Below are 24,010 nucleotides of genomic sequence, written 5' to 3' on the forward strand. Positions count from 1 at the left end.
AAATTTTAGAAGCGCGCACGTTACACTGCAGATGTGGCGATGATAATGTCACTGTCCGCAGCAGACACAGTCTACAGAAAAGTACACTGTATGTCACAGATACATTTTTTTAAGCGCACACGTTACACTACAGATGTGGCACAGCTAATGTCACTGTCCACAGCGGACACAGTCTATTGAAAAAGTACACTATGTCAGATATTTTTTGGGATGCGCACACTTTACACAGGAGATGTGGTGCAGCTAATGTCATTTAGAAATCTTCGTTGCGCTTGCGTCAGTACTTGGAACTTATTCCTGTCACTCCATCCCCTGCGCATGCGTTATTCATAGTAGATTCCGTTCCATTCCGATATGGCCTTCAAGGCTTGGAGATCCATCCCTCTACCCATGTATGTGCTCATGTAGCTCTGCTCATCCTTCTATGTTTAACTAATATTAGGTACTCTTTACCTTCGCACTTAATAGGTTTTGGGTTTTTATACCATTCGTTCTTAATTTTCATTTTTTCTCACAATTTTTGATTGCTGTTATTATTTGTTTTGTTTTTTATTATTTGTATTATTATAATTTATTGCCATTTATATTCCCATCTATTATTCACAGGTATTTCATCTATTGTGAGAAAAAATTAAAAGTAAGAACGAATGGTATAAAAAACCCAAACCTATTAAGTGCGAAGGTAAAGAGTAGCTAATATTAGTTAAACATAGAAGGATGAGCAGAGCTACATGAGCACATACATAGGTAGAGGGATGGATCTCCAAGCCTTGAAGGCCATATCGGAATGGAACGGAATCTACTATGAATAATTCCAAGTGCTAACGCATGCGCAGGGGACGGAGTGACAGGAATAAGTTCCAAGTACTGACGCAAGTGCAACGAAGATTTCTAAGTGTTAGCGCATGCGCAGGGGACAGAACAATATGAATAATCTCCAAGTACTAGCACATGCGTCATGGATGTAACACAGACGCAAGCGCAGAGGCTCGAAAGTGACAGCCCAATAGTTCGTAAGTATGGACACAGGTGCGATGCATCATCATGATGACGCCAATGGCGCGATGACGTCAGTGGCGCGTCCTTGGTGACGGTATAGAGGCGCGCCGGAAACCATGACCTATTAGTCGAGGCAACATCCATCACTGAAATAGAACGTGGTGATTGGATGGGCCAACCTCACCTGCAGAAACCGAGGAGGTAAAGCTTAGATACCGCCCCCACAAGCATAACCTGCATGTCATCCCCTGAAGACGCCGAGTAAATGGCGAAACATGTAGGGATGCAGGAATAGATTTTAGTTCAGGGATTAGAGGTAGAGACCCCATAGTGGGACAGTGTATACAGATAGACAAGGCAAATTAGCAGAGTCTGGTGACTCTCTAGAGGTGACCAGATATCTCGTACTATACAAGTCGAATCTGAATACACATTATAAAATAAACAGGAGATAGAACCCGGATCCTGTTCTCCCTGAGGAATTTTAAACTAGTTCCCAAGAAATATATGTATTTTAAGAGAAAATAATAAAGATATAATTTATAATCTACTAGTCAGAGAGGTTGCAAAAGTCACGCTAAGGTCCTAGTGACCATTAACCCTATAGCATATTAAGTAGAGCATTGCAACCTCCTGAGGGATTCTGTGTGTGTCACATAAATGAGCACAGGCATGGTCACCTGCTCTGCCATACCCAACCACTGGTTTTAGCTGTGACTTGTCCACAAGCAACACGTCACCACTGAAGTTAGTGGTTGGCCGTAGTGGAGCAGGTGACCATCACCATACAAAGCTAGAAGTAAACAAGACTATTATAGAAGATGGAAACGCCATACTGAATCGGTGGGGAGCAGGTAAATATGAATCTTTCGATAGCAGAGGCAGGCTGAAGACATCACAGAAAAGTTAGGTATTCCCAGACAACCCCTATAAGTAAACTAGTCAATTCTGTAAATTCTATTTTAAAAAAAAAAATACTGTAATTAAAATAGTAGTTTACCTTTTATACAGCGATCCTGGTCTTTCTTCACTAATATCAGATATGGAGGAGTCTCTGGATAAAAGTGCATTACTATTAATTGCAGCAGTTGTGCAAAACCACAAAGTGAGAGCATCCAGGGCCACAATGTCGCTGTGCCAAGAACCTCCCTGGAAAGGATATGGGAAAAAAAATTGTAAAAAAAATGCATAAATGTGAATCTGCCAAATAAATCTACTGATAGAAGCAAAACTGGGCAGAGTTTGTATGAACAATGCTTTGGAATTAAACTCTAAATTATAGGGGTGCTCCAGGTGACAACCCTGCTTTACATTGTTAAGAAATTGGTCAATTTTAATATCAGATATTAGGTATATTACATTTTTCCTTTATATGATATTTGTTCCTGGCTCTTACCTGAGTCCAACAAGTTGACCAAAGAGTTTCCCTGATGTTACAAAGATTGGGGCCGATGTGCTGATGAATCCTCGAAGGTTACGGGGAGAGATTTCTCCAAGATACTGAATATAAATGTTAAGTGCCAAACCTGCCAGAAATAAAAAGCTGATGTATCTGCAAAGTAGCAGTTCTGTTATCAGCTATGGTAAGACATAACTATGCCTAGAGGACCATCCACTGTTGGTAGCAAAAAAGTTTGTACACTAACATAAATGGGGTCCTGTCCTGTAAGAGCAGAGAGACTGTAGCACTCTAAAGTTGTCATGGTTAATTTATTGAAAGAGTTTGAAAGGGGCCTGGATGTCTTTTTTAGTAGTAATAATAATACAAGATATGGTTCAGATTACTAGGAATGGACTGTTGATCCAATGATTCACTTTGAACATAAGAAAGCCTTTTTCCTCTAAGTTAAGGAAGTGAGGGTTCTGCTCCATGGGGGATTTTTCCTTCCTCTTGATTAATATTGCAGGAGACTACGTTTAACTGGGTGTGCATTACTACGTAATATTTGATAAGGTCTTGTACAAGGTATGTACAACTATTCAAATGTAAATAACTTTCTTAGAAAACTGGCTAACTATATGGTGAAACATAATAACTGTCACTGTGACCCATGTTTTTGAAGACAATTTACAGAAATAGAACTCTTGTTCCTAACATGTACCTGCTGTGAATCCATAGAGAAACCGTCCCACAAAAATCATTTCATATAATCCTACAATCTTGCTAATACCAAGGCACAGAGAGCCAGTTATACCCAAAAGGTCACTGAAGATGTGAGACCTTCTCCTAAAGAGAAGAAAAGGAAAGAAGTATCACACATGGTTTTGACTGGCATGGACAAGTTGGAAATGCATCAGCAGTATACAGTTAGAAATGCATGCACTATGTACTTATAAATGTAGTCTACTGAATCATAAAAAAAGCTCAGACCATTATTACAATATAGCAGGAGACCAAACATCCCGGACCTTAAAGGTTAAGGTAGTAAAACCTAAACATTTGCTTGGATGATATAATTAAACGTACTGAGAATAACAAATTTGAAAACTTGAAATAATTTTAGACAGGAAATAGAAGAACTATTCTATACATTCAGAGTGCTGTAATGAAGAAAATTTGAGGGATACATTAGGAGCCTTGCATCTTCCTACATACATTTGGCTACATTGCACATAACCCAAGCAATGCAAATCCAGTAATACAAATGACAAACTATGTATTCTCCTGTCTTCTCTATATTCTTGCAAACAATTTTGTTAAGGTTTGTGGATATAGCAGATATAATTATTCTGATGAGGTGTAGGAAAATCCACTGGTCAATTTTTGAAGATGACATAAATTGTGGAATAAAAGTACTCACTTTCCAAACCTTCTGCTCAGGTACGCGGATACCAGTGATCCCATCAGTCCTCCAAGACTGTAGAGAGAAATAGCTGTGGACCACAGCAGAGTGATTGTTTCTTGGGGCACAGCTGATCCATACCTTTTTATCCAGGTCTGGTTGATAAAGCCTTTGACAAACTGCAGAGGACATGAGAGGTGTTGGGGCAATGCTGGCCAGAGAAAAGAGATTACCCCAAGGGGGTCAGTGACACGATGCAGATCAGCGAAGGGTTGGGCAATATATGCAGTCACATAGTCAGGCTAAGATCAGGACAGGCAAAGTATGTGCGTAAACGAGAGATTAGTCCGAGTTCAGGGTAGGCAGCAAAGGGGTTAATAAGAGAAACAGGCTAAGGTCAATACAGGTAGCAGAGAATCAGAGTCAGTAACACAGGAAGAGGTATGATTTACAGGAAGCTGGTCAGAATAGCATACCTTCACTGGTAACTAGAGAACTAGGAAATCTAAAGCTCAGGCATCCTCTCCTAGGAGAAGGTAATCATAACTACGGGAAAATCTGCAGATTCAAACATAAGACCAATGGCAGACAAACTGTCCGTGCAATGACCCAGGGCACAGGAGCATGTGTGTGAGTGGCCAGAAGGTGGTAGTATAAGTTGCAGTACTCAAGGGTCTGACACTCCCTGGGCTGGTGTGTAGTGATGGGAAGGGAACAACTTTTCTTCCCTTCAGGGCAAACTCCAGTTCTGTGGTTCTCTTAGTAGTTTTGAGGTGTAAGGCAGGCTCCCAGTTGTGGTAATGCCAACACTTTGCAGTGTGGTAGTGATGCAGGAATCAATTATGAGACCAGCAACAACTTCACTGTACTTTACTGCAGCAGTCAATAGATAAGTTACACAAGCATGGTGTACATCAAATGCAGTTTCCACAGTTAGTCAATGCAATTCTCAAGTATGTGTATGAGAGATGGAGGGAGGGGTCCCTTTGCTGCAATCTGTACCATCCTTCCAAACCAATCAAGGGGTGCAACTGACCTTTTTTCACTTGAGCTATATATTAGCTCTGAAGTATCCACAATGGAATACAATCTCTGAAGGGCGATTTCCTGTCCTTAGGCCTGAAGCTTTCTCTCACTGCATGCAGATGTAACCTTAGTGTAGACAGTTACCTTTTTTGGCTTTCAGTAAATTTGTTCCCTCAAGGGCTGGTAAATTTGCTGCTTTGTGATGCATGGGCCAGGGAGATTCCCAGTGACACTGCTCTCTTAGGAGTTCAAGCTAATTCCGGAATGACTACCAACTTCTGCAACGTATGTACGTGTGACTAGGGTCCTTCTAAGATGTGATAAATGTAATGTAATGCCAGTTGCATTTCAGCAACGAGGGACTAAGCCCCCTTATGTAGAAGGTGATGGTGGAACCCAGGTGAAGGAATGCCAGAGTGGTGTAAGAGTGGCCTATAATTTCCCTTTTAGGTGTTGTAGCTGTGCACTTGTCACAAAGTTACTACCTGGATATCCGGGAACCCCAGGAGTCACCGGACAAAGCAGAGCAAAAAGGGTGAATAGGATGATGAAAGAAATTGAGTCCAGACTTTGTACGAAGTTCAACTACAGCTTTACTTTGCATAAACGTTTCTTCAAATGGTTTACAGACTTGGTGTTGGTATCCAGCAAGCTTTAGCATGAAAATGGTAGGCAAAGCCTTTCGGCTCTACTATGTTGACTGGATTAAATAAGAACTTTACTGCAACTTCTCTCTTTGTCTGACTCTATGGCAAGGCACAGGGCAACTTCTTTCTGGCTAATGAGACTTCTAGAAGTGGTCTCTCTTCTCCAGCAGAACTGGAGGTGCCCGGCAACACACGTCCAGGAGGGACGCAGCACTGCACACCTGCTTCCTTAGCAGGGGGTCAGCTAGCACTAGCTAACTGGAACTAACTGGTCCCCACCCTTCTTGCAGGACATGTGACTCGCCCACTCCTCCACAGGGGGGTTAGAATGGACTGGTCTTTGGGTACAAAAAAATGCATAAAATACAATACATTAACATTTTGTGCGGTTGTTTCAGTTGCACCGGGGCCAAGAGGAAGGGGGTCAGCAGTAAGAAGACTCTAATGAGTATGTCTCTTCTTGTTTAGAGGAGACATCATTTTGAAGTAGGAGACAGCCTCACAGGGTTCAGCAATATGATTCATGGAGGCTGCTGCTGGGGAATGAAAGAGGATGAAGAAGAGAACGAGCTGAAGTGTCAACCAGAAGAGGATTTTGAAGGGAGTCCTTTGCAGTGCTGAGCAGACTACACGGGTCAGTTCAGCCTCAATAGTGCATGTTCAGAAGTAAGACAGCATGTAAAGAGCAAATAGGGGACATAGGATAGGTGTCCTATATGGGGGTACATAGTAAAGATGGGAGACATACAGTTAACACATAAAACACAGCTCCTATAAACAAAGGCACTCTACGCCAATTAAATACAAATCATTAACCATTTTATTAAATAATACATTTAAAAACAAGCAAAATATGATAGAGAAAACTACAATGCACCAAGGGGTGACCTATCACTAGGATCAATACACAATAATAAAGAGCAAATGCTAATACTGTATTTAAATAATTAATCCATAGTGGAGGAAAGAGTAATAATAAATGGATTAAATACACAGTGTGAACAGAATACAGACGGCAGTGGCAGTCGCCAGCCCAAAGCAATAAATTTGTCACTGATATGTATTCAATTAGCGTGGAATGCCTTTGTTTATAGGAGCTGTGTAAGGATAGGGTTGCAATACTGTGTATATAAGCTTGTATCAGGTACATTAGACATCCGTAGTGCATTGCGGATCCGCAATACACCCGACCAGCACCCTCATAGAAATGCCTATTCTTGTCCGCAATTGCGGACAAGAATAGGACATGTTCTATTTTTTTCCGGAGCCGCGGACCAGTAGATCAGGGGCGCGCTCCGGAAATGCGGATGCGGAGAGTACATAGAGAATGAATGGGTCCGCACCCATTCCGCAATTTGCGGAACGGATGCGGACCCATTATACGGATGTGTGAATGGAGCCTTACACGGGCAGATAGAGCAGACGATTGTAGGGAGGGAAGCGTTCACTCCCATCAATCGCATACTTGCTAGAGGAGGAGACTGCTGCAATAACATGCAGTGATTTCCTCCTCAGTATAGGGACGAGCAATTGCTAATGCATCGCTTGTTCCTATGCTGTCTCATTGTTTGCCGGCAGCAGAGTGCCTATTACACGGCGTGATCTGCCGCCGGAAATAAGCGATTTATAACATGTGAAAAGATCCCGATTACCCAATAAATAAGTGCTTGCTCATTCATCGGGTAATCAGCAGCAGTATTACACTGAAAGATGATCGCTAAGGAGCGTTCATATGAAAAGCTGGTTAGCGATCATTTTAACAATAATCTGCCCACCTTTAAAGGGATTGTCCAGCTGTAAAAAAAAAAAAGATAAAATAATAAAATAAACAATACTGTTAGTTACCCCACTACACCACCAATGATGGTCCTGTAGTCCTCACCAGTCTTTATTTACACGGTGGAAGCCATATTGGCCTATGGCCACTGAGGCTAATTGCCCTAAAGAATGTGTCTGCTGTCATTAAAGATTGGCTGCAGTGGTCTGTGCCAGTATGGTTGCTGCCATGTAAACAAAGACCAACGGAGGACAAAAGAGGCATTGGTATTGGAGCAGTGGGGATTTAACATGTGAGTAATGGATGTTTTGGTATTTTTACATGTATTCTGTAATTCAGATTTTTTTACACCTGGAATATCCCTTCATTGATTGATGATAGAGATATTGCATGCTGTACACTGCTTTGGCAGACATGTCAGTGCTATTGTGTCTGCATTTATATGTGCGGCATGTGTCCTATGTATAAATGATGTGCCATGTATGGGAGGTGTATATGTATGGTATTAGTCCTATATGTGAGTGGAGCGTGTGACATTAGTGCTATATGTTAGCGGTGAATGTGCCTTGTATCCTATATGCAATTGCCATATGTGTGCTATGTGTCCTGTGTGGTTTTTTTCATAGGGGCACCTACCAAAAACATTTTAGGGGTAGCCAAGCATGGGCTCAAAATAAAAAGAAATACCACTCACCAGGTCAGAGCCTCCCGGTTCCTGCTCTGTGTCTCCTGGCCCCTATGCTATCCGTCTCCACCAAACTGGAAGTGTGATGTGCAGTCTACATGCACTGATTGGCCAGCAGTGGTGACCTGCAGTTAGATGGTACATCACACTTCTGGTCTGGCAGGGGCAGAACTATTGGCAACAGGAGCCACAGTACAAGAACTGGGAAGCTCCGATAAGGCGAGTCGTGTTTTTTTTTTTTTTTAACCCATGCCCAACCACCTTTTAGGTATCAGACAATCCCCTTAATATTTGTAATGCTTGCTATAGGTATTATTATATTCAATAAATTAAGTTTGATTTGACTTGGTTGCATAAAAAAAAAAAAGAAGGGAACTTTTGCTTACCAAAGATGATGAGCTGACCACTGATATATGGTAGCCATATGGTAAACCACTACCAAGACCTAGCACAATAATCAATGGAAGAATTCTCCAGTGTTGGACCTGATATAATGCAAAGTATTTGATTAGAGATGTGTATGTAAAGATTAAAGGGTAATATTGTTCCAATATCACAAGTAGTACAATAAACAGAAAATGTGTGTATTCCCCGATTGAGATGCATATTTTGCTTTGACTTTGCTGGTAAATGATCACAAAGTTGTGAAAAAAAAAGCCTTGATTATTCTGCTAGGCAGATTTAGAGTTAAACATTAAACACTGTTAATGAGAATCTTACCTAAAAATGTTGTTGCATAACAAACAGTTTTCATTAAATGCAATAGGCATGGACTCCAGATTACTTGGAATAGCGCTGATACATTTTGAGAGTACACTTAAAGGGAACCCATCACCATGAAAATGCAATATAAGCTACAAGCACTATGTTAAAGAGCAGGAGGAGCAGAGCAGATTGATACATAGTTTTGCGGGAAAAGATTAATTATAACTTGAAATTTATTCATTTTAATTCCTGCTCATTCTGTGCTTTGAAGTCAAGGAGACGGTCCTATCAGTGATTGACAGCCTGCCCTCTATTACTGTGCATAGAGAGATAGCTGTCGGTCACTGATAGGACCGCCTCCTTGACTTCAAAGCCCAGAATGAGCAGGAGTTTAAATGAATGAAATACAACTTATAATGAATCTTTTCCCACAAAACTACCAGTAATTATGGTATGACATACTTCACCTTCATTGGAAACCTGTTATATTATCCAGATTCCTGGACATGGCTCCACTGAGATCCTCTGAATAAGGAAAAGTTAGTTGCTACTGCTTCTAGTGCAGCTATCCCAGGAAGGGGAGAGGTGGATGGGAGGAGTGATAGTAGCTATGATGGTGGTAGTGGTACTAACAGTTCACAGAGGCAATCCTCTCCTTGGTGCTCCCTGGGGCCATGCAGTGACTGACGGGCGCACCCTTTCCTCCCTCAGGGCACACCATGGTATTGGGCCTACTGCCTGGTGGTAATTGAGATGCTCTTGATAATGAATAGTTAGCAGGCTACAAGGCAAGAGGGCGGATGCAGAACTAGCAACAGCTGAAGACAATAACCAAGCCCATTGGTGGCATTACATACATTACATTTTAGTGTATTGATAGTGGGAGCAGTAGTACATATAACAGCAAAAGGCACAGTTTCAAAGTATAAAACAGTGCAGTCTTCTCCCAGTTGCTATGTATAGGCAACCTCGATGATGTTAGTTGTATTACTCCCTGAGTCTTCCTTTCTAGATACACTTTGCAGTCTCTCTGAATAACTACAGGCATGAAACTCAGTTTTTGCTAACTATCTCTGCAATTTCCAGACTGAGGGATGCAGATCTTTAGGTACAGATGGCTAGTCCATCTCAAAATGTGGTAGTTGCCAAAACAATATACCCATTCCACAACAGCAAAGTCTCAATACTAGAGATGAGCGAACACCTGGATGTTCGGGTTCGAGAAGTTCGGCCGAACTTCCCGGAAATGTTCGGGTTCGGGATCCGAACCCGACCCGAACTTCGTCCCAAACCCGAACCCCATTGAAGTCAATGGGGACCCAAACTTTTCGGCACTAAAAAGGCTGTAAAACAGCCCAGGAAAGGGCTAGAGGGCTGCAAAAGGCAGCAACATGTAGGTAAATCCCCTGCAAACAAATGTGGATAGGGAAATTAATAAAAATAAAAAATAAATAAAAATTAACCAATATCAATTGGAGAGAGGTCCCATAGAATCTGGCTTCACGTCACCCACCACTGTAACAGTCCATTGTCATATATTTAGGCCCCGGCACCCAGGCAGAGGAGAGAGGTCCAGTAACAGAGACTCTGGCTTCATGTCAGCAGAGAATCAGTCTGCATGTCATAGCAGAGAATCAGGCTTCACGTCACCCAACACTGGAACAGTCCATTGTCATAAATCTAGGCCCCGGCACCCAGACAGGAGAGGTTCATTCAACTTTGGGTTGCCCCGCAATATAATGGTAAAATGAAAATAAAAATAGGATTGAATGAGGAAGTGCCCTGGAGTACAATAATATATGGTTAAGGGGAGGTCGTTAATGTCTAATCTGCACAAGGGATGGACAGGTCCTGTGGGATCCATGCCTGGTTCATTTTTATGAACGTCAGCTTGTCCACATTGGCTGTAGACAGGCGGCTGCGTTTGTCTGTAATGACGCCCCCTGCCGTGCTGAATACACGTTCAGACAAAATGCTGGCCGCCGGGCAGGCCAGCACCTCCAAGGCATAAAAGGCTAGCTCTGGCCACGTGGACAATTCAGAGACCCAGAAGTTGAATGGGGCCGAACCATCAGTCAGTACGTGGAGGGGTGTGCACACGTACTGTTCCACCATGTTAGTGAAATGTTGCCTCCTGCTAACACGTTGCGTATCAGGTGGTGGTGCAGTTAGCTGTGGCGTGTTGACAAAACTTTTCCACATCTCTGCCATGCTAACCCTGCCCTCAGAGGAGCTGGCCGTGACACAGCTGCCTTGGCGACCTCTTGCTCCTCCTCTGCGTTGGCCTTGGGCTTCCACTTGTTCCCCTGTGACATTTGGGAATGCTCTCAGTAGCGCGTCTACCAACATGCGCTTGTACTCGCGCATCTTCCCATCACGCTCCAGTGCAGGAACTAAGGTGGGCACATTGTCTTTGTAGCGTGGATCCAGCAGGGTGGCAACCCAGTAGTCCGCACACGTTAAAATGTGGGCAACTCTGCTGTCGTTGCGCAGGCACTGCAGCATGTAGTCGCTCATGTGTGCCAGGCTGCCCAGAGGTAAGGACAAGCTGTCCTCTGTGGGAGGCGTATCGTCATCGTCCTGCGTTTTCCCCCAGCCACGCACCAGTGATGGGCCCGAGCTGCGTTGGGTGCCACCCCGCTGTGACGATGCTTCATCCTCATCCTCCTCCACCTCATCCTCGTCCTCCAGTAGTGGGCCCTGGCTGGCCACATTTGTACCTGGCCTCTGCTGTTGCAAAAAACCTCCCTCTGAGTCACTTCTAAGAGACTGGCCTGAAAGTGCTAAAAATGACCCCTCTTCCTCCTCCTCCTGGGCCACCTCCTCTTCCATCATCGCCCTAAGTGTTTTCTCAAGGAGACATAGAAGTGGTATTCTAACGCTGATAACGGCCACTGGCCATGTTGGTGGAGTACTCGAAACAGCGCAACAGGGCACACAGGTCTCGCATGGAGGCCCAGTCATTGGTGGTGAAGTGGTGCTGTTCCGCAGTGCGACTGACCCGTGCGTGCTGCAGCTGAAACTCCACTATGTCCAGCATGTGCAAGGTGGAGTTCCACCTGGTTGGCACGTCGCATATGAGGCGGTGAGCGGGAAGGCCGAAGTTACGCTGTAGCGCAGACAGGCGAGCAGCGGCAGGATGTGAACGCCGGAAGCGCGAAAAGACGGCCCGCACTTTATGCAGCAGCTCTGACATGTCGGGGTAGTTGTGAATGAACTTCTGCACCACCAAATTCAGCACATGCGCCAAGCAAGGGATGTGCATCAAACCGACTAGTCCCAGAGCTGCAATGAGATTTCGCCCATTATCGCACAACACCAGGCCGGGCTTGAGGCTCACCGGCAGCAACCACTCGTCGGTCTGTTGTTCTATACCCCGCCACAACTCCTGTGCGGTGTGGGGCCTGTCCCCCAAACATATGAGTTTCAGAATGGCCTGCTGACGTTTACCCCGGGCTGTGCTGAAGTTGGTGGTGAAGGTGTGTGGCTGACTGGATGAGCAGGTGGAAGAAGAGGAGGGGGAAGGTGGCAAAGAATGTTGCCCTGCGATCCTTGGTGGCGGAAGGACGTGCTCCAAACAGCTCTCCGCTTGGGGCCCAGCCGCCACTACATTTACCCAGTGTGCAGTTAGGGAGATATAGCGTCCCTGGCCGTGCTTACTGGTCCACGTATCTGTGGTTAGGTGGACCTTGCCACAGATGGCGTTGCGCAGTGCACACTTGATTTTATCGGATACTTGGTTGTGCAGGGAAGGCACGGCTCTCTTGGAGAAGTAGTGCCGGCTGGGAACAACATACTGTGGGACAGCAAGCGACATGAGCTGTTTGAAGCTGTCTGTGTCCACCAGCCTAAATGACAGCATTTCATAGGCCAGTAGTTTAGAAATGCTGGCATTCAGGGCCAGGGATCGAGGGTGGCTAGGTGGGAATTTACGCTTTCTCTCAAATGTTTGTGAGATGGAGAGCTGAACGCTGGCGTGTGACATGGTTGAGATGCTTGGTGACGGAGGTGGTGGTGTTGGTGGTACATCCCCTGTTTGCTGGGCGGCAGGTGCCAACGTTCCTCCAGAGGCAGAGGAAGAGGCCAAGGTGGCAGCAGCAGAAGAGGTAGCAGGGGGAGCCTGAGTGACTTCCTTGTTTTTAAGGTGTTTACTCCACTGCAGTTCATGCTTTGCATGCAGGTGCCTGGTCATGCAGGTTGTGCTAAGGTTCAGAACGTTAATGCCTCGCTTCAGGCTCTGATGGCACAGCGTGCAAACCACTCGGGTCTTGTCATCAGCACATTGTTTGAAGAAGTGCCATGCCAGGGAACTCCTTGAAGCTGCCTTTGGTGTGCTCGGTCCCAGATGGCGGCGGTCAGTAGCAGGCGGAGTCTCTTGGCGGCGGGTGTTCTGCTTTTGCCCACTGCTCCCTCTTTTGCTACGCTGTTGGCTCGGTCTCACCACTGCCTCTTCCTCGGAACTGTGAAAGTCAGTGGCACGACCTTCATTCCATGTGGGGTCTAGGACCTCATCATCCCCTGCATCGTCTTCCACCCAGTCTTGATCCCTGACCTCCTGTTCAGTCTGCACACTGCAGAAAGACGCAGCAGTTGGCACCTGTGTTTCATCATCATCAGAGACGTGCTGAGGTGGTATTCCCATGTCCTCATCATCAGGAAACATAAGTGGTTGTGCGTCAGTGCATTCTATGTCTTCCACCGCTGGGGAAGGGCTAGGTGGATGCCCTTGGGAAACCCTACCAGCGGAGTCTTCAAACAGCATAAGAGACTGCTGCATAACTTGAGGCTCAGACAGTTTCCCTGGTATGCATGGGGGTGATGTGACAGACTGATGGGCTTGGTTTTCAGGCGCCATCTGTGCGCTTTCTGCAGAAGACTGGGTGGGAGATAATGTGAACGTGCTGGATCCACTGTCGGCCACCCAATTGACTAATGCCTGTACCTGCTCAGGCCTTACCATCCTTAGAACGGCATTGGGCCCCACCAAATATCGCTGTAAATTATGGCGGCTACTGGGACCTGAGGTAGTTGGTACACTAGGACGTGTGGCTGTGGCAGAACGGCCACGTCCTCTCCCAGCACAAGAGGGTCCACTAACACCACCACGACCATGTCCCCGTCCTTTACTAGATGTTTTCCTCATTGTTATCGTTCACCACAACAACAAAAATATTATTTGGCCCAATGTATTGAATTCAAATTCAGGCCTTTTTTTTTTTTTTTTTTACAGACACCTAACACTATCTGGCTATCTATTTAGGTACCGTATTACACTAATACAGGCACAGCAGTAACCACAGATTTAGCTGAATATAAATTTGAGGCCTATTATTTAGGCGCTGGGTGACAGGTATACGTTTACAGACAGAATTAGACTTGGATATGCACAGTAGAGTGTGTGTGAAGTTATTGAGAATGACCCTATCAGCACCTTGAATCTAATATACCCTTTTAGGGATAAATTTAAAGTAGGCCTGATACAGCAGAAACCACTAATTTAGAGAATTGCTAAATTGGGAATTGTATTTCAACCCAGAACAAAAACTGTGCTTTGACGGACACAAAATAACTTGACCAGCTACAGCAATAACCACAGATTTAGCTGACTATAAATTTGAGGCCTATTATTTAGGCGCTGGGTGACAGGTATAGGTTTACAGACAGAATTAGACTGGGATATGGCCAAAAAATAACCACACTATTGATGGTTAAATGCACTTGGTGTGACAGCTTGACCAACCACACTATTGAGGGTTAAATGCACTTGGTGACAGGCTCAGCTTGCCCCTGATGTAGTATATGGCCAAAAAATAACCACACTATTGATGGTTAAATGCACTTGGTGTGACAGCTTGACACTGATGTAGGATTTAGCCAAAAAACAACCACACTATTGAGGGTTAAATGCACTTGGTGGCAGCTTGTGCTGGCGCACCACAATACACAAAATGGCCGCCGATCACCCCAGAAAAAAGTGAATGAAAAACGCTCTGGGCAGCCTAAAAACAGTGAGCAATTGGATAGCAGCAGTTCAATGATCCACAGCTGCAGATCGATCACTGAATGAAGTCTTTTGGATGAGTTAATCACTGCCTAATCTCGCCCTAACATCGCAGCTGCAACCTCTCCCTACACTGATCAGAGCAGAGTGACGTGCGGCGCTACGTGACTCCAGCTTAAATAGAGGCTGGGTCACATGCTGCACTGGCCAATCACAGCCATGCCAATAGTAGGCATGGCTGTGACAGCCTCTTGGGGCAAGTAGTATGACACTTGTTGATTGGCTGCTTTGCAGCCTTACAAAAAGCGCCAAGAAAATGACGAACACCGAACCCGACCCAGACTTTTACGAAAATGTTCGGGTTCGTGTCACGGACACCCCAAAATTCTGTACGAACCCGAACTATACAGTTCGGGTTCGCTCATCTCTACTCAATACCATAAACAAGCAAATGCTTATCTGAAGCTTGCAGGATCTGGATGGTTCTAGATCTTCTAACATGTCTGGTCTCTTTTTCTCAGGATTACTCTGATGGTAAAGAAACTTCTCTGGCATCTGTAGTCCCAGAGACAAAGGTTCTTTAGACGAGCCTGTCTCTCAGAAGCTTGCACATGTAGGTCTTCTTCCTTGCTCTGCTCTGACTACACTCACTTAATCAGGGAGCAGGCTGAGTCCATCCCCCTGGTAACCTAACCAGTTTGCTAATTTATGAACTACATGTGTAGTATGAACTACAAATGCTGTATCTCGCATGTATTAAAGCTGCATCAAGTAAAGACCAGTTTGAACTATATTCCAAGTCTGGATCTCAATTATTGCTGCAAATCCCTCAATTACTCCTACTAGCAACACACTCATTTTATTGCAAGTGAGCCCGGATCCAGGAGTCCAGCTGTACCAAGGTAGGAGACACTATTGCCACTATCACACAGAGACATTACACCACTCTGGCATTCCTAACCTGGTACGTGAGTTGCAACACCTTAACCACTTCAACCCCCCCTAGCTGAAACACTCTTAATGACCAGGCCACTTTTTACACTACACTACTTTCACCGTTTATTGCTCGGTCATGTAACTTACCACCCAAATGAATTTTAAATTCATTATTGAAATGTAACGAAATTTTTCACTTTCAGTTGTAAATTTTTTTTTTTTTTAAATGACATCCATATATAAATTTTTCGCTAAACTTATTGTTCTACATGTCTTTGATAATGTCTTTGATAAAAAAAAAATGTTTGGGTAAAAAAAAATGGTTTGGGTACTATGGTACAAAAATGTGAATTTCCGCTTTTTGAAGCAGCTCTGACTTTCTGAGCACCTGTCATGTTTCCTGAGGTTCTACAATGCCCAGACAGAAGAAAAACCCCACAATCGACCCCATTTCGGAAAGTAGACACCCTAAGGTATTCGCTGATGGGCATAGTGAGTTCATAGAACTTTTTATTTTTTGTCACAAGTGAGAGGAAAATGATGATTTTTTTTTTCCTTACAAAGTCTCATATTCCACTAACTTGTGACAAAACAAAACTTTCCTCAACTCACTATGCCCATCATGAAATACCTTGGGGTGCCTTCTTTCCAAAATGGGGTCATTTGTGGGGTAGTTATACTGCTCTGGCATTTTAGGGGCCCAAATGTGTGGGAAGTAGTTTGAAATCAAAATCTGTAAAAAATGGCATGTGAAATCCAAAAGGTGCTCTTTGGAATGTGGGCCCCTTTGCCCACCTAGGCTGCAAAAAAGTGTCACACATCTGGTATCGCCGTACTCAGAAGAAGTTTTGGGGTGTCTTTTACATACATATACCCATGCTGGGTGAGAGAAATATTTTGGCAAAAGACAACTTTTCCCATCTCTGCCAAAAAAAAAGGAGGGGGAAAGGCGTCTGCCAGGACATAGGAGCTCCGCCCAACATCCATACCCACTTAGCTCGTATGCCCTGGCAAACCAGATTTCTCTATTCACATCAATCGATGTGGATGAATAAATCATTGCCGGGATTTTTTATTTATTTTTTATATACAAAGTGTTTGCCAAAGCATATGAACACCGCCACCTCCTCAGCTCATATGCCTCGGCAAACGTATCTTTTACTGCAGAGGAGAAATCTCATCTTGCAGCGCCGCATACACCGACTTGTGTGTAATCTGACAGCAGCACAATGCTTCTGTCAGAATGCACATCAGTGCTGCAGCTAGTCGATCGGTTGGTCCACCTGGAAGGTAAAAAAAAAGAAAACCAGGCCGCAACGCAATAATTTTATTAACTTTATAATAACTTTTGAACAGAACATATAAACTTTATTTAACTTTTGGAACTGAACGTTAACTTTTTTGCTTACTGTTTTTTTTTGTTTTTTTTTTACCTTTTATAGGACAAACCTCTCCTTCCCCATGGGACAATGTGCAAAGCGCAAATCGCCCAAAGATGTGGCAAAGTGCATTATGCACTTTGTCCCAGGTGAAAGGAGAGGTTTGCAGCAGCTGTGTGTGAATGGGCCCTAATAGCCCTGTGTGCCTGTCCTGGTGAGATGTGATCCCTATGCTAGGTGTACCTGTGTGTGGTACTTCCGGAAACACTCCCCTAAGCATAGGGCAGTGTGGTCAGGGCAGTCAGGACAGAAATAGCGGGTGTCACGCCTTATTCCGCTCCTGCTACAGACACGACATCTTTTTCGGGGCGACGGTTGGGTTGAGGTACCAGCAACGACATTGGGGAAATGTCGCTCGTGTAGACGGCTAACTACACTGGTGGATAGGGCCACGGAACCTCCTGGATACAGGAGGTTCTCGATGATCTCTTCCTGAAATTTGAGGAAGGATCCTGTTCTCCCAGCCTTTCTGTAGAGAACAAAACTATTATACAGAGCCAATTGAATTAAATATACAGACACCTTCTTATACCAGCGTCTGGTGCGCCGGGAAACTAAATACGGAGACAAAATCTGGTCATTGAAGTCCACCCCTCCCATGTGAAGGTTATAGTCGTGGACTGAGAGGGGCTTTTCAATGACTCTGGTTGCTCGCTCAATTTGGATTGTCGTGTCTGCGTGAATGGAGGAGAGCATGTAAACGTCACGCTTGTCTCTCCATTTCACCGCGAGCAGTTCTTCGTTACACAAGGCAGCCCTCTCCCCCCTTGCAAGACGGGTGGTAACGAGCCAATCTGTTCTAGAAACAAATGCCTGAAGAGGGCCACACTTGTGTAGAAATTGTCCACATAAAGATGGTACCCCTTGCCAAATAAGGGTGACCCCAAGTCCCAGACTGTCTTCCCACTGCTCCCCAGGTAGTCAGGGCAACCGACCGGCTCCAGGGTCTGATCTTTTCCCTCATAGATCCGAAATTTGTGGGTATAGCCTGTGGCCCTTTCACAGAGCTTATACAATTTGACCCCATACCGGGCGCGCTTGCTTGGGATGTATTGTTTGAAGCCAAGGCGCCTGGTAAAATGTATTAGGGACTCATCTACACAGATGTTTTGCTCTGGGGTATACAAATCTTAAAATTTCTGGTTGAAGTGGTCTATGAGGGGCCAAATTTTGTGGAGCCGGTCAAAAGCTGGGTGGCCTCTGGGACGGGAGGTGGTGTTGTTGCTAAAGTGCAGGAAACGCAGGATGGCCTCAAATCATGCCCTGGACATGGCAGCAGAGAACATGTGATGAATTGGGTTCGTGGACCAATATGACCGCAATTCATGCTTTTTGGTTAGACCAATGTTGAGGAGAAGGCCCAGAAAAGTTTTAATTTCGGAAACTTGGACTGGTTTTCACCGGAAAGGCTGGGCATAATAGCTTCCCGGGTTGGCGGTTATAAATTGTGTGGCATAACAGTTTGTTTCTGCCACGACTATGTCCAAGAGCTCCGCAGTCAAGAACAGCTAAAAAAATCCCAGATCTGAGCTGTCTCAACCCGAACTCCAGACTGGGCGGTGAAAGGGGGAACTAATGGTGCGGCTGAAGTTGGGGACTGCCAATCAGGATTTGCCAGCACCTCAGGGATTCAAGGGGGTCTACGGGCCTGTCTGTGCGGTGGCTGCGACGGGGTAACTATTGCACGTGCCATCGTACCAGCTTCAACTGCCCTTCTGGTGCTCGCCACTTCACCATGTTGTACGGCAGTGCTGGTACTAGGTCCAGGGAGGGCTGCGCTGCTGGTGTATGCCTCACCACGTAATCCGACAGCGCCAGCCCCACTCTGCTGCCCTTGAAGCGGATCCTGCGCAACCTGTGGTCTAGCGACACGGGGCCGGGTACGCCTGGTGCTATAAGGGACCTCAACCTCCTCGTCCGAACTTTGAGTCAGACTGCCACTGCTTTCTACAGGTTCATATTCTGACCCGCTAGATTCATCAGATGAGGGTTCCCATTCCTCATCCGACTGGGTCAGAAGCCAGTAGGCCTCTTCAGAAGAATACCCCTTGTTTGACATTTGGGCTACTAAATTTAGGGGTATTCCCTGAGACTACCCAAGAAAAAAAAAGCAAGCCTGTCTTACAAATGGGAGGCTAGCGAAGTACCGGAGGCCGCTGCGGTTGATAAAAAATATCAAAACTGATTTTTTTTTATCGCCGCAGCGCTTGTAAAGTGATTGTGCAGTGATCAAAAAATATATTTTTTTGGTCACTGCGGCAGGGCGGGCGTGGGTGAACGCACATGTAAGCGACCGATAAGGCCTGATCGGGCAAACACTGCGTTTTGGGTGGAGGGCGAGCTAAGGTGACACTAATACTATTATAGATCTGACTGATCAGTTTTGATCACTTACAGATACTATAAAAGTACAAATGCTGATTAGCGATACGCTAATCAGCGACTGCGGTGCAGTGGGCTGGGCGCTAAACGATCGCTAAACTGCCTAACCAAGGGGCCTAAACTATCCTAAAACCTAACATTCAATACCAGTGAAAAAAAAAGTGACAGTTTACACTAATCACTTTTTTCCTTTCACTAGGTGATTGACAGGGGCGATCAAAGGGTTAATTGGGGTGCAGGGGGGTGATCTGGGGCTAAGTGTGTGGTGTTTGGTGCTACTCACTGTGATTCCTGCTCCTCTGCTGAGACCAACCGACCAAAAGGACCAGCAGAGGAGCAGGGAAGCCATTTAACACATTATATTTACTAATATAATGTGTTAACTGGCTTCTGATTGTTTTTTTTTTAAATCAGCTTGCCAGCCACGATCATTGGCTGGCAAGCTGATGACCCGACCCCCCTCTAACTATTGCCGGCCCGCGATGCGCATGTTCGGGCCGGCTAATCGCGTCATCTCGCGTCTCGCGAGATGACGCATTACTGCGTGACTCTGCCTGGAGCTGCGGCCTCCGGACCGCGATCCTGCGTTAGGTGGTCCGGAGGCGGTTAAAGGGCCCTGAGACTGTACCCTGCGCACACTGCAATTTGCATCACGAACAAAACTATTAACTATCATTTACACCTGACCCAGTCATTGCATATTATAGTGTCAGAGTGCATTATTCCAATCCGGCTTACTGCATATTTTGGCATCACGAACAATAGACTATTACACCCATATCCTGACCCACTGCATAATTGGTGTCCGTGTAACTGCAGCCACGGTCCGGCTCATTGCATTAAAGTGGCGTCACGAACAGGATCGAGCTGTGTGCCAACAGGATACGAATTGAATTGTGTGCCAACAGAACCGAATTTGCACTACTTTTATAAAAAAAAAATCAAAATAAAATGTGTATTGCAACGTTAAAAGCTTGCAACTTACTCAAGTATGCCTTATTTTACAGCTCTTATTCCTTTATACGGACTGCCTTTATACGGATACTTAAAACTAATGGCCTACATCTGGAGTTATATCCTAGGTACCCAGGTAGGACCAAGTGGTAAGTCCTGGCAGGTCCAGTAACTACACGGGTAACCCCGCTGCTTCGGGAATGGTTAGAAGTCAGAGACCCCTCCTTCCCGTTTGTTATATGTTAAGGATTGCTCCCATCCTGAGGTGTTTTACTTCCAGAAGTTCCATGGGATTGTACTACCCTCCTCCTGTGACATTGCCAGAAGTGTATGGAGAAGCTAAATACCTCCCCGACTCAGCCTTTGCCTAAGGTATGGTACCTCAAGCCTTAGAGCCACATTTAGCTACCCTTTAGTCACCTTAGTGATCGTGCTTTAAGCCATATTTTTCAGACTTTGGTGCAGGGAAGGGAATACAGGACAAAGCCACCCTTCCATTTGCAGGCATTCCATTACATAATGGTGGGATTACGGAGTAAAGACACCCCCATGCTTTCTTTGGTGTTTTAGGGCCAGAACACGTCAAAGTCAGTCAGTAATGTTTGCTTAGTGCAGTATTTGGTTCACCGGTTATACCGATAGAGGGAAACTGAATTGGACACCCTACTCATGCAGGCAGGAACCTTGGGATAGCCATTATATGTTTGTCTTTGTATGTCTTTATGTGTAATACATGCAGCACTTTGTACTTAATTGGGTACCCCAGAGCTGGTTTCTCTCCCTCCTAAGCATAAGCCGAGGGAGGCTTAACTCGAAGGGGGAATGTAACATCCCAGAATTATGTTACTAAACTCTTTTACCCCGCTACAATCTCTTAAGTGTATTTGTACTGTCATCTAGTGTGATTTTATCTAACATCCTCACTAATGTGCATTGAAAGCCTTGTAAATATAATTTGCTGTAATTTTCATGTTCACCAGCAGGTGGCAGCAATGTTTAGCAGGGACTCAGTTCAGTTTAGTGTTTCTAGACTGGAATAGTACATTCCAGTTTAGTCCCCTCCCTCTTTAACCACTTCAACCCCGCTAGCTGAAACCCCCTTAATGACCAGGCCACTTTTTACACTTCTGCACTACACTACTTTCACTGTTTATTGCACGGTCATGCAACTTACCACCCAAATTAATTTTACCTCCTTTTCTTCTCACTAATAGAGCTTTCATTTGGTGGTATTTCATTGCTGCTGACATTTTTACTTTTTTTGTTCTTAATCAAAATTTAACGATTTTTTTGCAAAAAAATGACCTCTCACTTTCAGTTGTAAAATTTTGCAAAAAAAACGACATCCATATATACATCTTTCGCTAAATTTATTGTTCTACAATGTTTGGGTAAAAAAAAAAATGGTTTGGGTAAAAGTTATAGCGTTTACAAACTATGGTACAAAAATGTGAATTTCCGCTTTTTGAAGCAGCTCTGACTTTGAGCACCTGTCATGTTTCCTGAGGTTCTACAATGCCCAGACAGTAGAAAACCCCCACAAATGACCCCATTTCGGAAAGTAGACACCCTAAGGTATTCACTGATGGGCATAGTGAGTTCATAGAACTTTTTTATTTTTTGTCACAAGTTAGCGGAAAATGATGATTTTTTTTTTCTTACAAAGTCTCATATTCCACTAACTTGTGACAAAAAATAAAAACTTCCATGAACTCACTATGCCCATCACAAAATACCTTGGGTAGTTATACTGCCCTGACATTCTAGGGGCCCAGATGCGTGAGAAGAAGTTTGCAATCAAAATCTGTAAAAAATGACCGGTGAAATCCGAAAGGTGCACTTTGGAATGTGTGCCCCTTTGCCCACCTAGGCTGCAAAAAAAGTGTCACATCTGGTATCTCCGTACTCAGGAGAAGTTGGGGAATGTGTTTTGGGGTGTCATTTTACATATACCCATGCTGGGTGAGAGAAATATCTTGGCAAAAGACAACTTTTCCCATTTTTTTATACAAAGTTGGCAATTGACCAAGATATTTATCTCACCCAGCATGGGTATATGTAAAATGACACCCCAAAACACATTCCCCAACTTCTCCTGAGTACGGCGATACCACATGTGTGACACTTTTTTGCAGCCTAGATGCGCAAAGCGGCCAAAATTCCTTTTAGGAGGGCATTTTTAGACATTTGGATCCCAGACTTCTTCTCACGCTTTCGGGCCCCTAAAATGCCAGGGCAGTATAAATACCCCACATGTGACCCCATTTTGGAAAGAAGACACCCCAAGGTATTACGTGAGGGGCATGGCGAGTTCCTCGAATTTTTTTTTTTGGCACAAGTTAGCGGAAATTTTTTTTTTTTGTATTTTCTCACAAAGTCTCCCTTTCCGCTAACTTGGGACAAAAATGTCAATTTTTCATGGACTCCATATGCCCCTCACGGAATACCTTGGGGTGTCTTCTTTCCGAAATGGGGTCACATGTGGGGTATTTATACTGCCCTGACATTTTAGGGGCCCTAAAGCGTGAGAAGAAGTCTGGAATATAAATGTCTAAAAAATGTTACGCATTTGGATTCCGTGAGGGGTATGGTGAGTTCATGTGAGATTTTATTTTTTGACACAAGTTAGTGGACTATGAGACTTAGTAAGAAATAAAACAAACAAAAAACAAACAACAATTTCCGCTAATTTGGGCCAAAAAAAATGTCTGAATGGAGCCTTACAGGGGGTGATCAATGACAGGGGGGTGATCAGGGAGTCTATATGGGGTGATCACCCCCCTGTCATTGATCACCCCCCTGTAAGGCTCCATTCAGACATCCGTATGTGTTTTGCGGATCCGATCCATGTATCCGTGGATCCGTAAAAATCATACGGACGTCTGAATGGAGCCTTACAGGGGGGTGATTAATGACAGGGGGGTGATCAATGACGGGGGGGAGGGTGATCAGGGAGTGTATATGAAGTGATCAGGGGTTCATAAGGGGTTAATAAGTGACAGGGGGGTGTGTAGTGTAGTGGTGTTTGGTGCTACTTTACACAGCTACCTGTGTCCTCTGGTGGTCGATCCAAACAAAAGGGACCACCAGAGGACCAGGTAGCATGTATATTAGACGCTGTTATCAAAACAGCGTCTAATATACCTGTTAGGGGTTAAAAATCACATCTCCAGCCTGCCAGCGAACGATCGCCGCTGGCAGGCTGGAGATCCACTCTCTTACCTTCCGTTCCTGTGAACGCGCGCGCCTGTGCCAGGAAATCTCCCGTCTCGCGAGATGACGCGTATATGCGTCGTTGAGCGCACAGCTGCCACCTCCGGACCGCAGATCTGCGTTAGGCGGTCCGGAGGTGGTTTAGCAGAGTGGGCTCGCCCATATCCTGCCTCATGGGGAGAGAAGGAAGTTAGAGCCAGTGTGCCAGCCACCCCGGCTAGGGGAAGGCTGTGCTTGTAGGAGCTCCCAGTTCTAGGGATCCAAGCCAGTCTCTTGTCTCGGCTGAGACAAAAGATCATCATTCCCAGTCTGAGCCTTCAGCCTCAGCTGGTGGAAAGCAAGCCGCCACCTCTAGTATACCAGGAAGAACCATACCCTGTGAGCACAACTGTGAGTACCGTCCAGAAACCAGGAGAAGCCAAATTACTCCTATGCTAGTCAGTCCCCAATACAGCAGAAGACA

The 24,010-nt window shown here is 45.0% G+C and overlaps 1 protein-coding gene across 1 annotated transcript in view; it reads right to left on the bottom strand.

Annotated features, from left to right (window-relative positions):
• Positions 1 to 24,010, bottom strand: part of LOC122924438 (solute carrier family 2, facilitated glucose transporter member 9-like) — an 89,590-nt gene that overhangs the window by 59,370 nt on the left and 6,210 nt on the right. Inside the window, exons 2-6 of the mRNA XM_044275535.1 lie at positions 8,304 to 8,402; positions 3,801 to 3,961; positions 3,102 to 3,226; positions 2,396 to 2,525; positions 2,000 to 2,148 (exon numbers count right to left, since the gene is read on the bottom strand). Of these exons, the coding sequence (XP_044131470.1) occupies positions 2,000 to 2,148; positions 2,396 to 2,525; positions 3,102 to 3,226; positions 3,801 to 3,961; positions 8,304 to 8,402 (664 nt within the window). The remainder of the gene's footprint in view (positions 1 to 1,999; positions 2,149 to 2,395; positions 2,526 to 3,101; positions 3,227 to 3,800; positions 3,962 to 8,303; positions 8,403 to 24,010) is intronic.

This window comes from Bufo gargarizans, chromosome 1 (genome assembly GCF_014858855.1).
Source record: "Bufo gargarizans isolate SCDJY-AF-19 chromosome 1, ASM1485885v1, whole genome shotgun sequence".
Classification (NCBI taxonomy): Eukaryota; Metazoa; Chordata; class Amphibia; order Anura; family Bufonidae; genus Bufo; species Bufo gargarizans.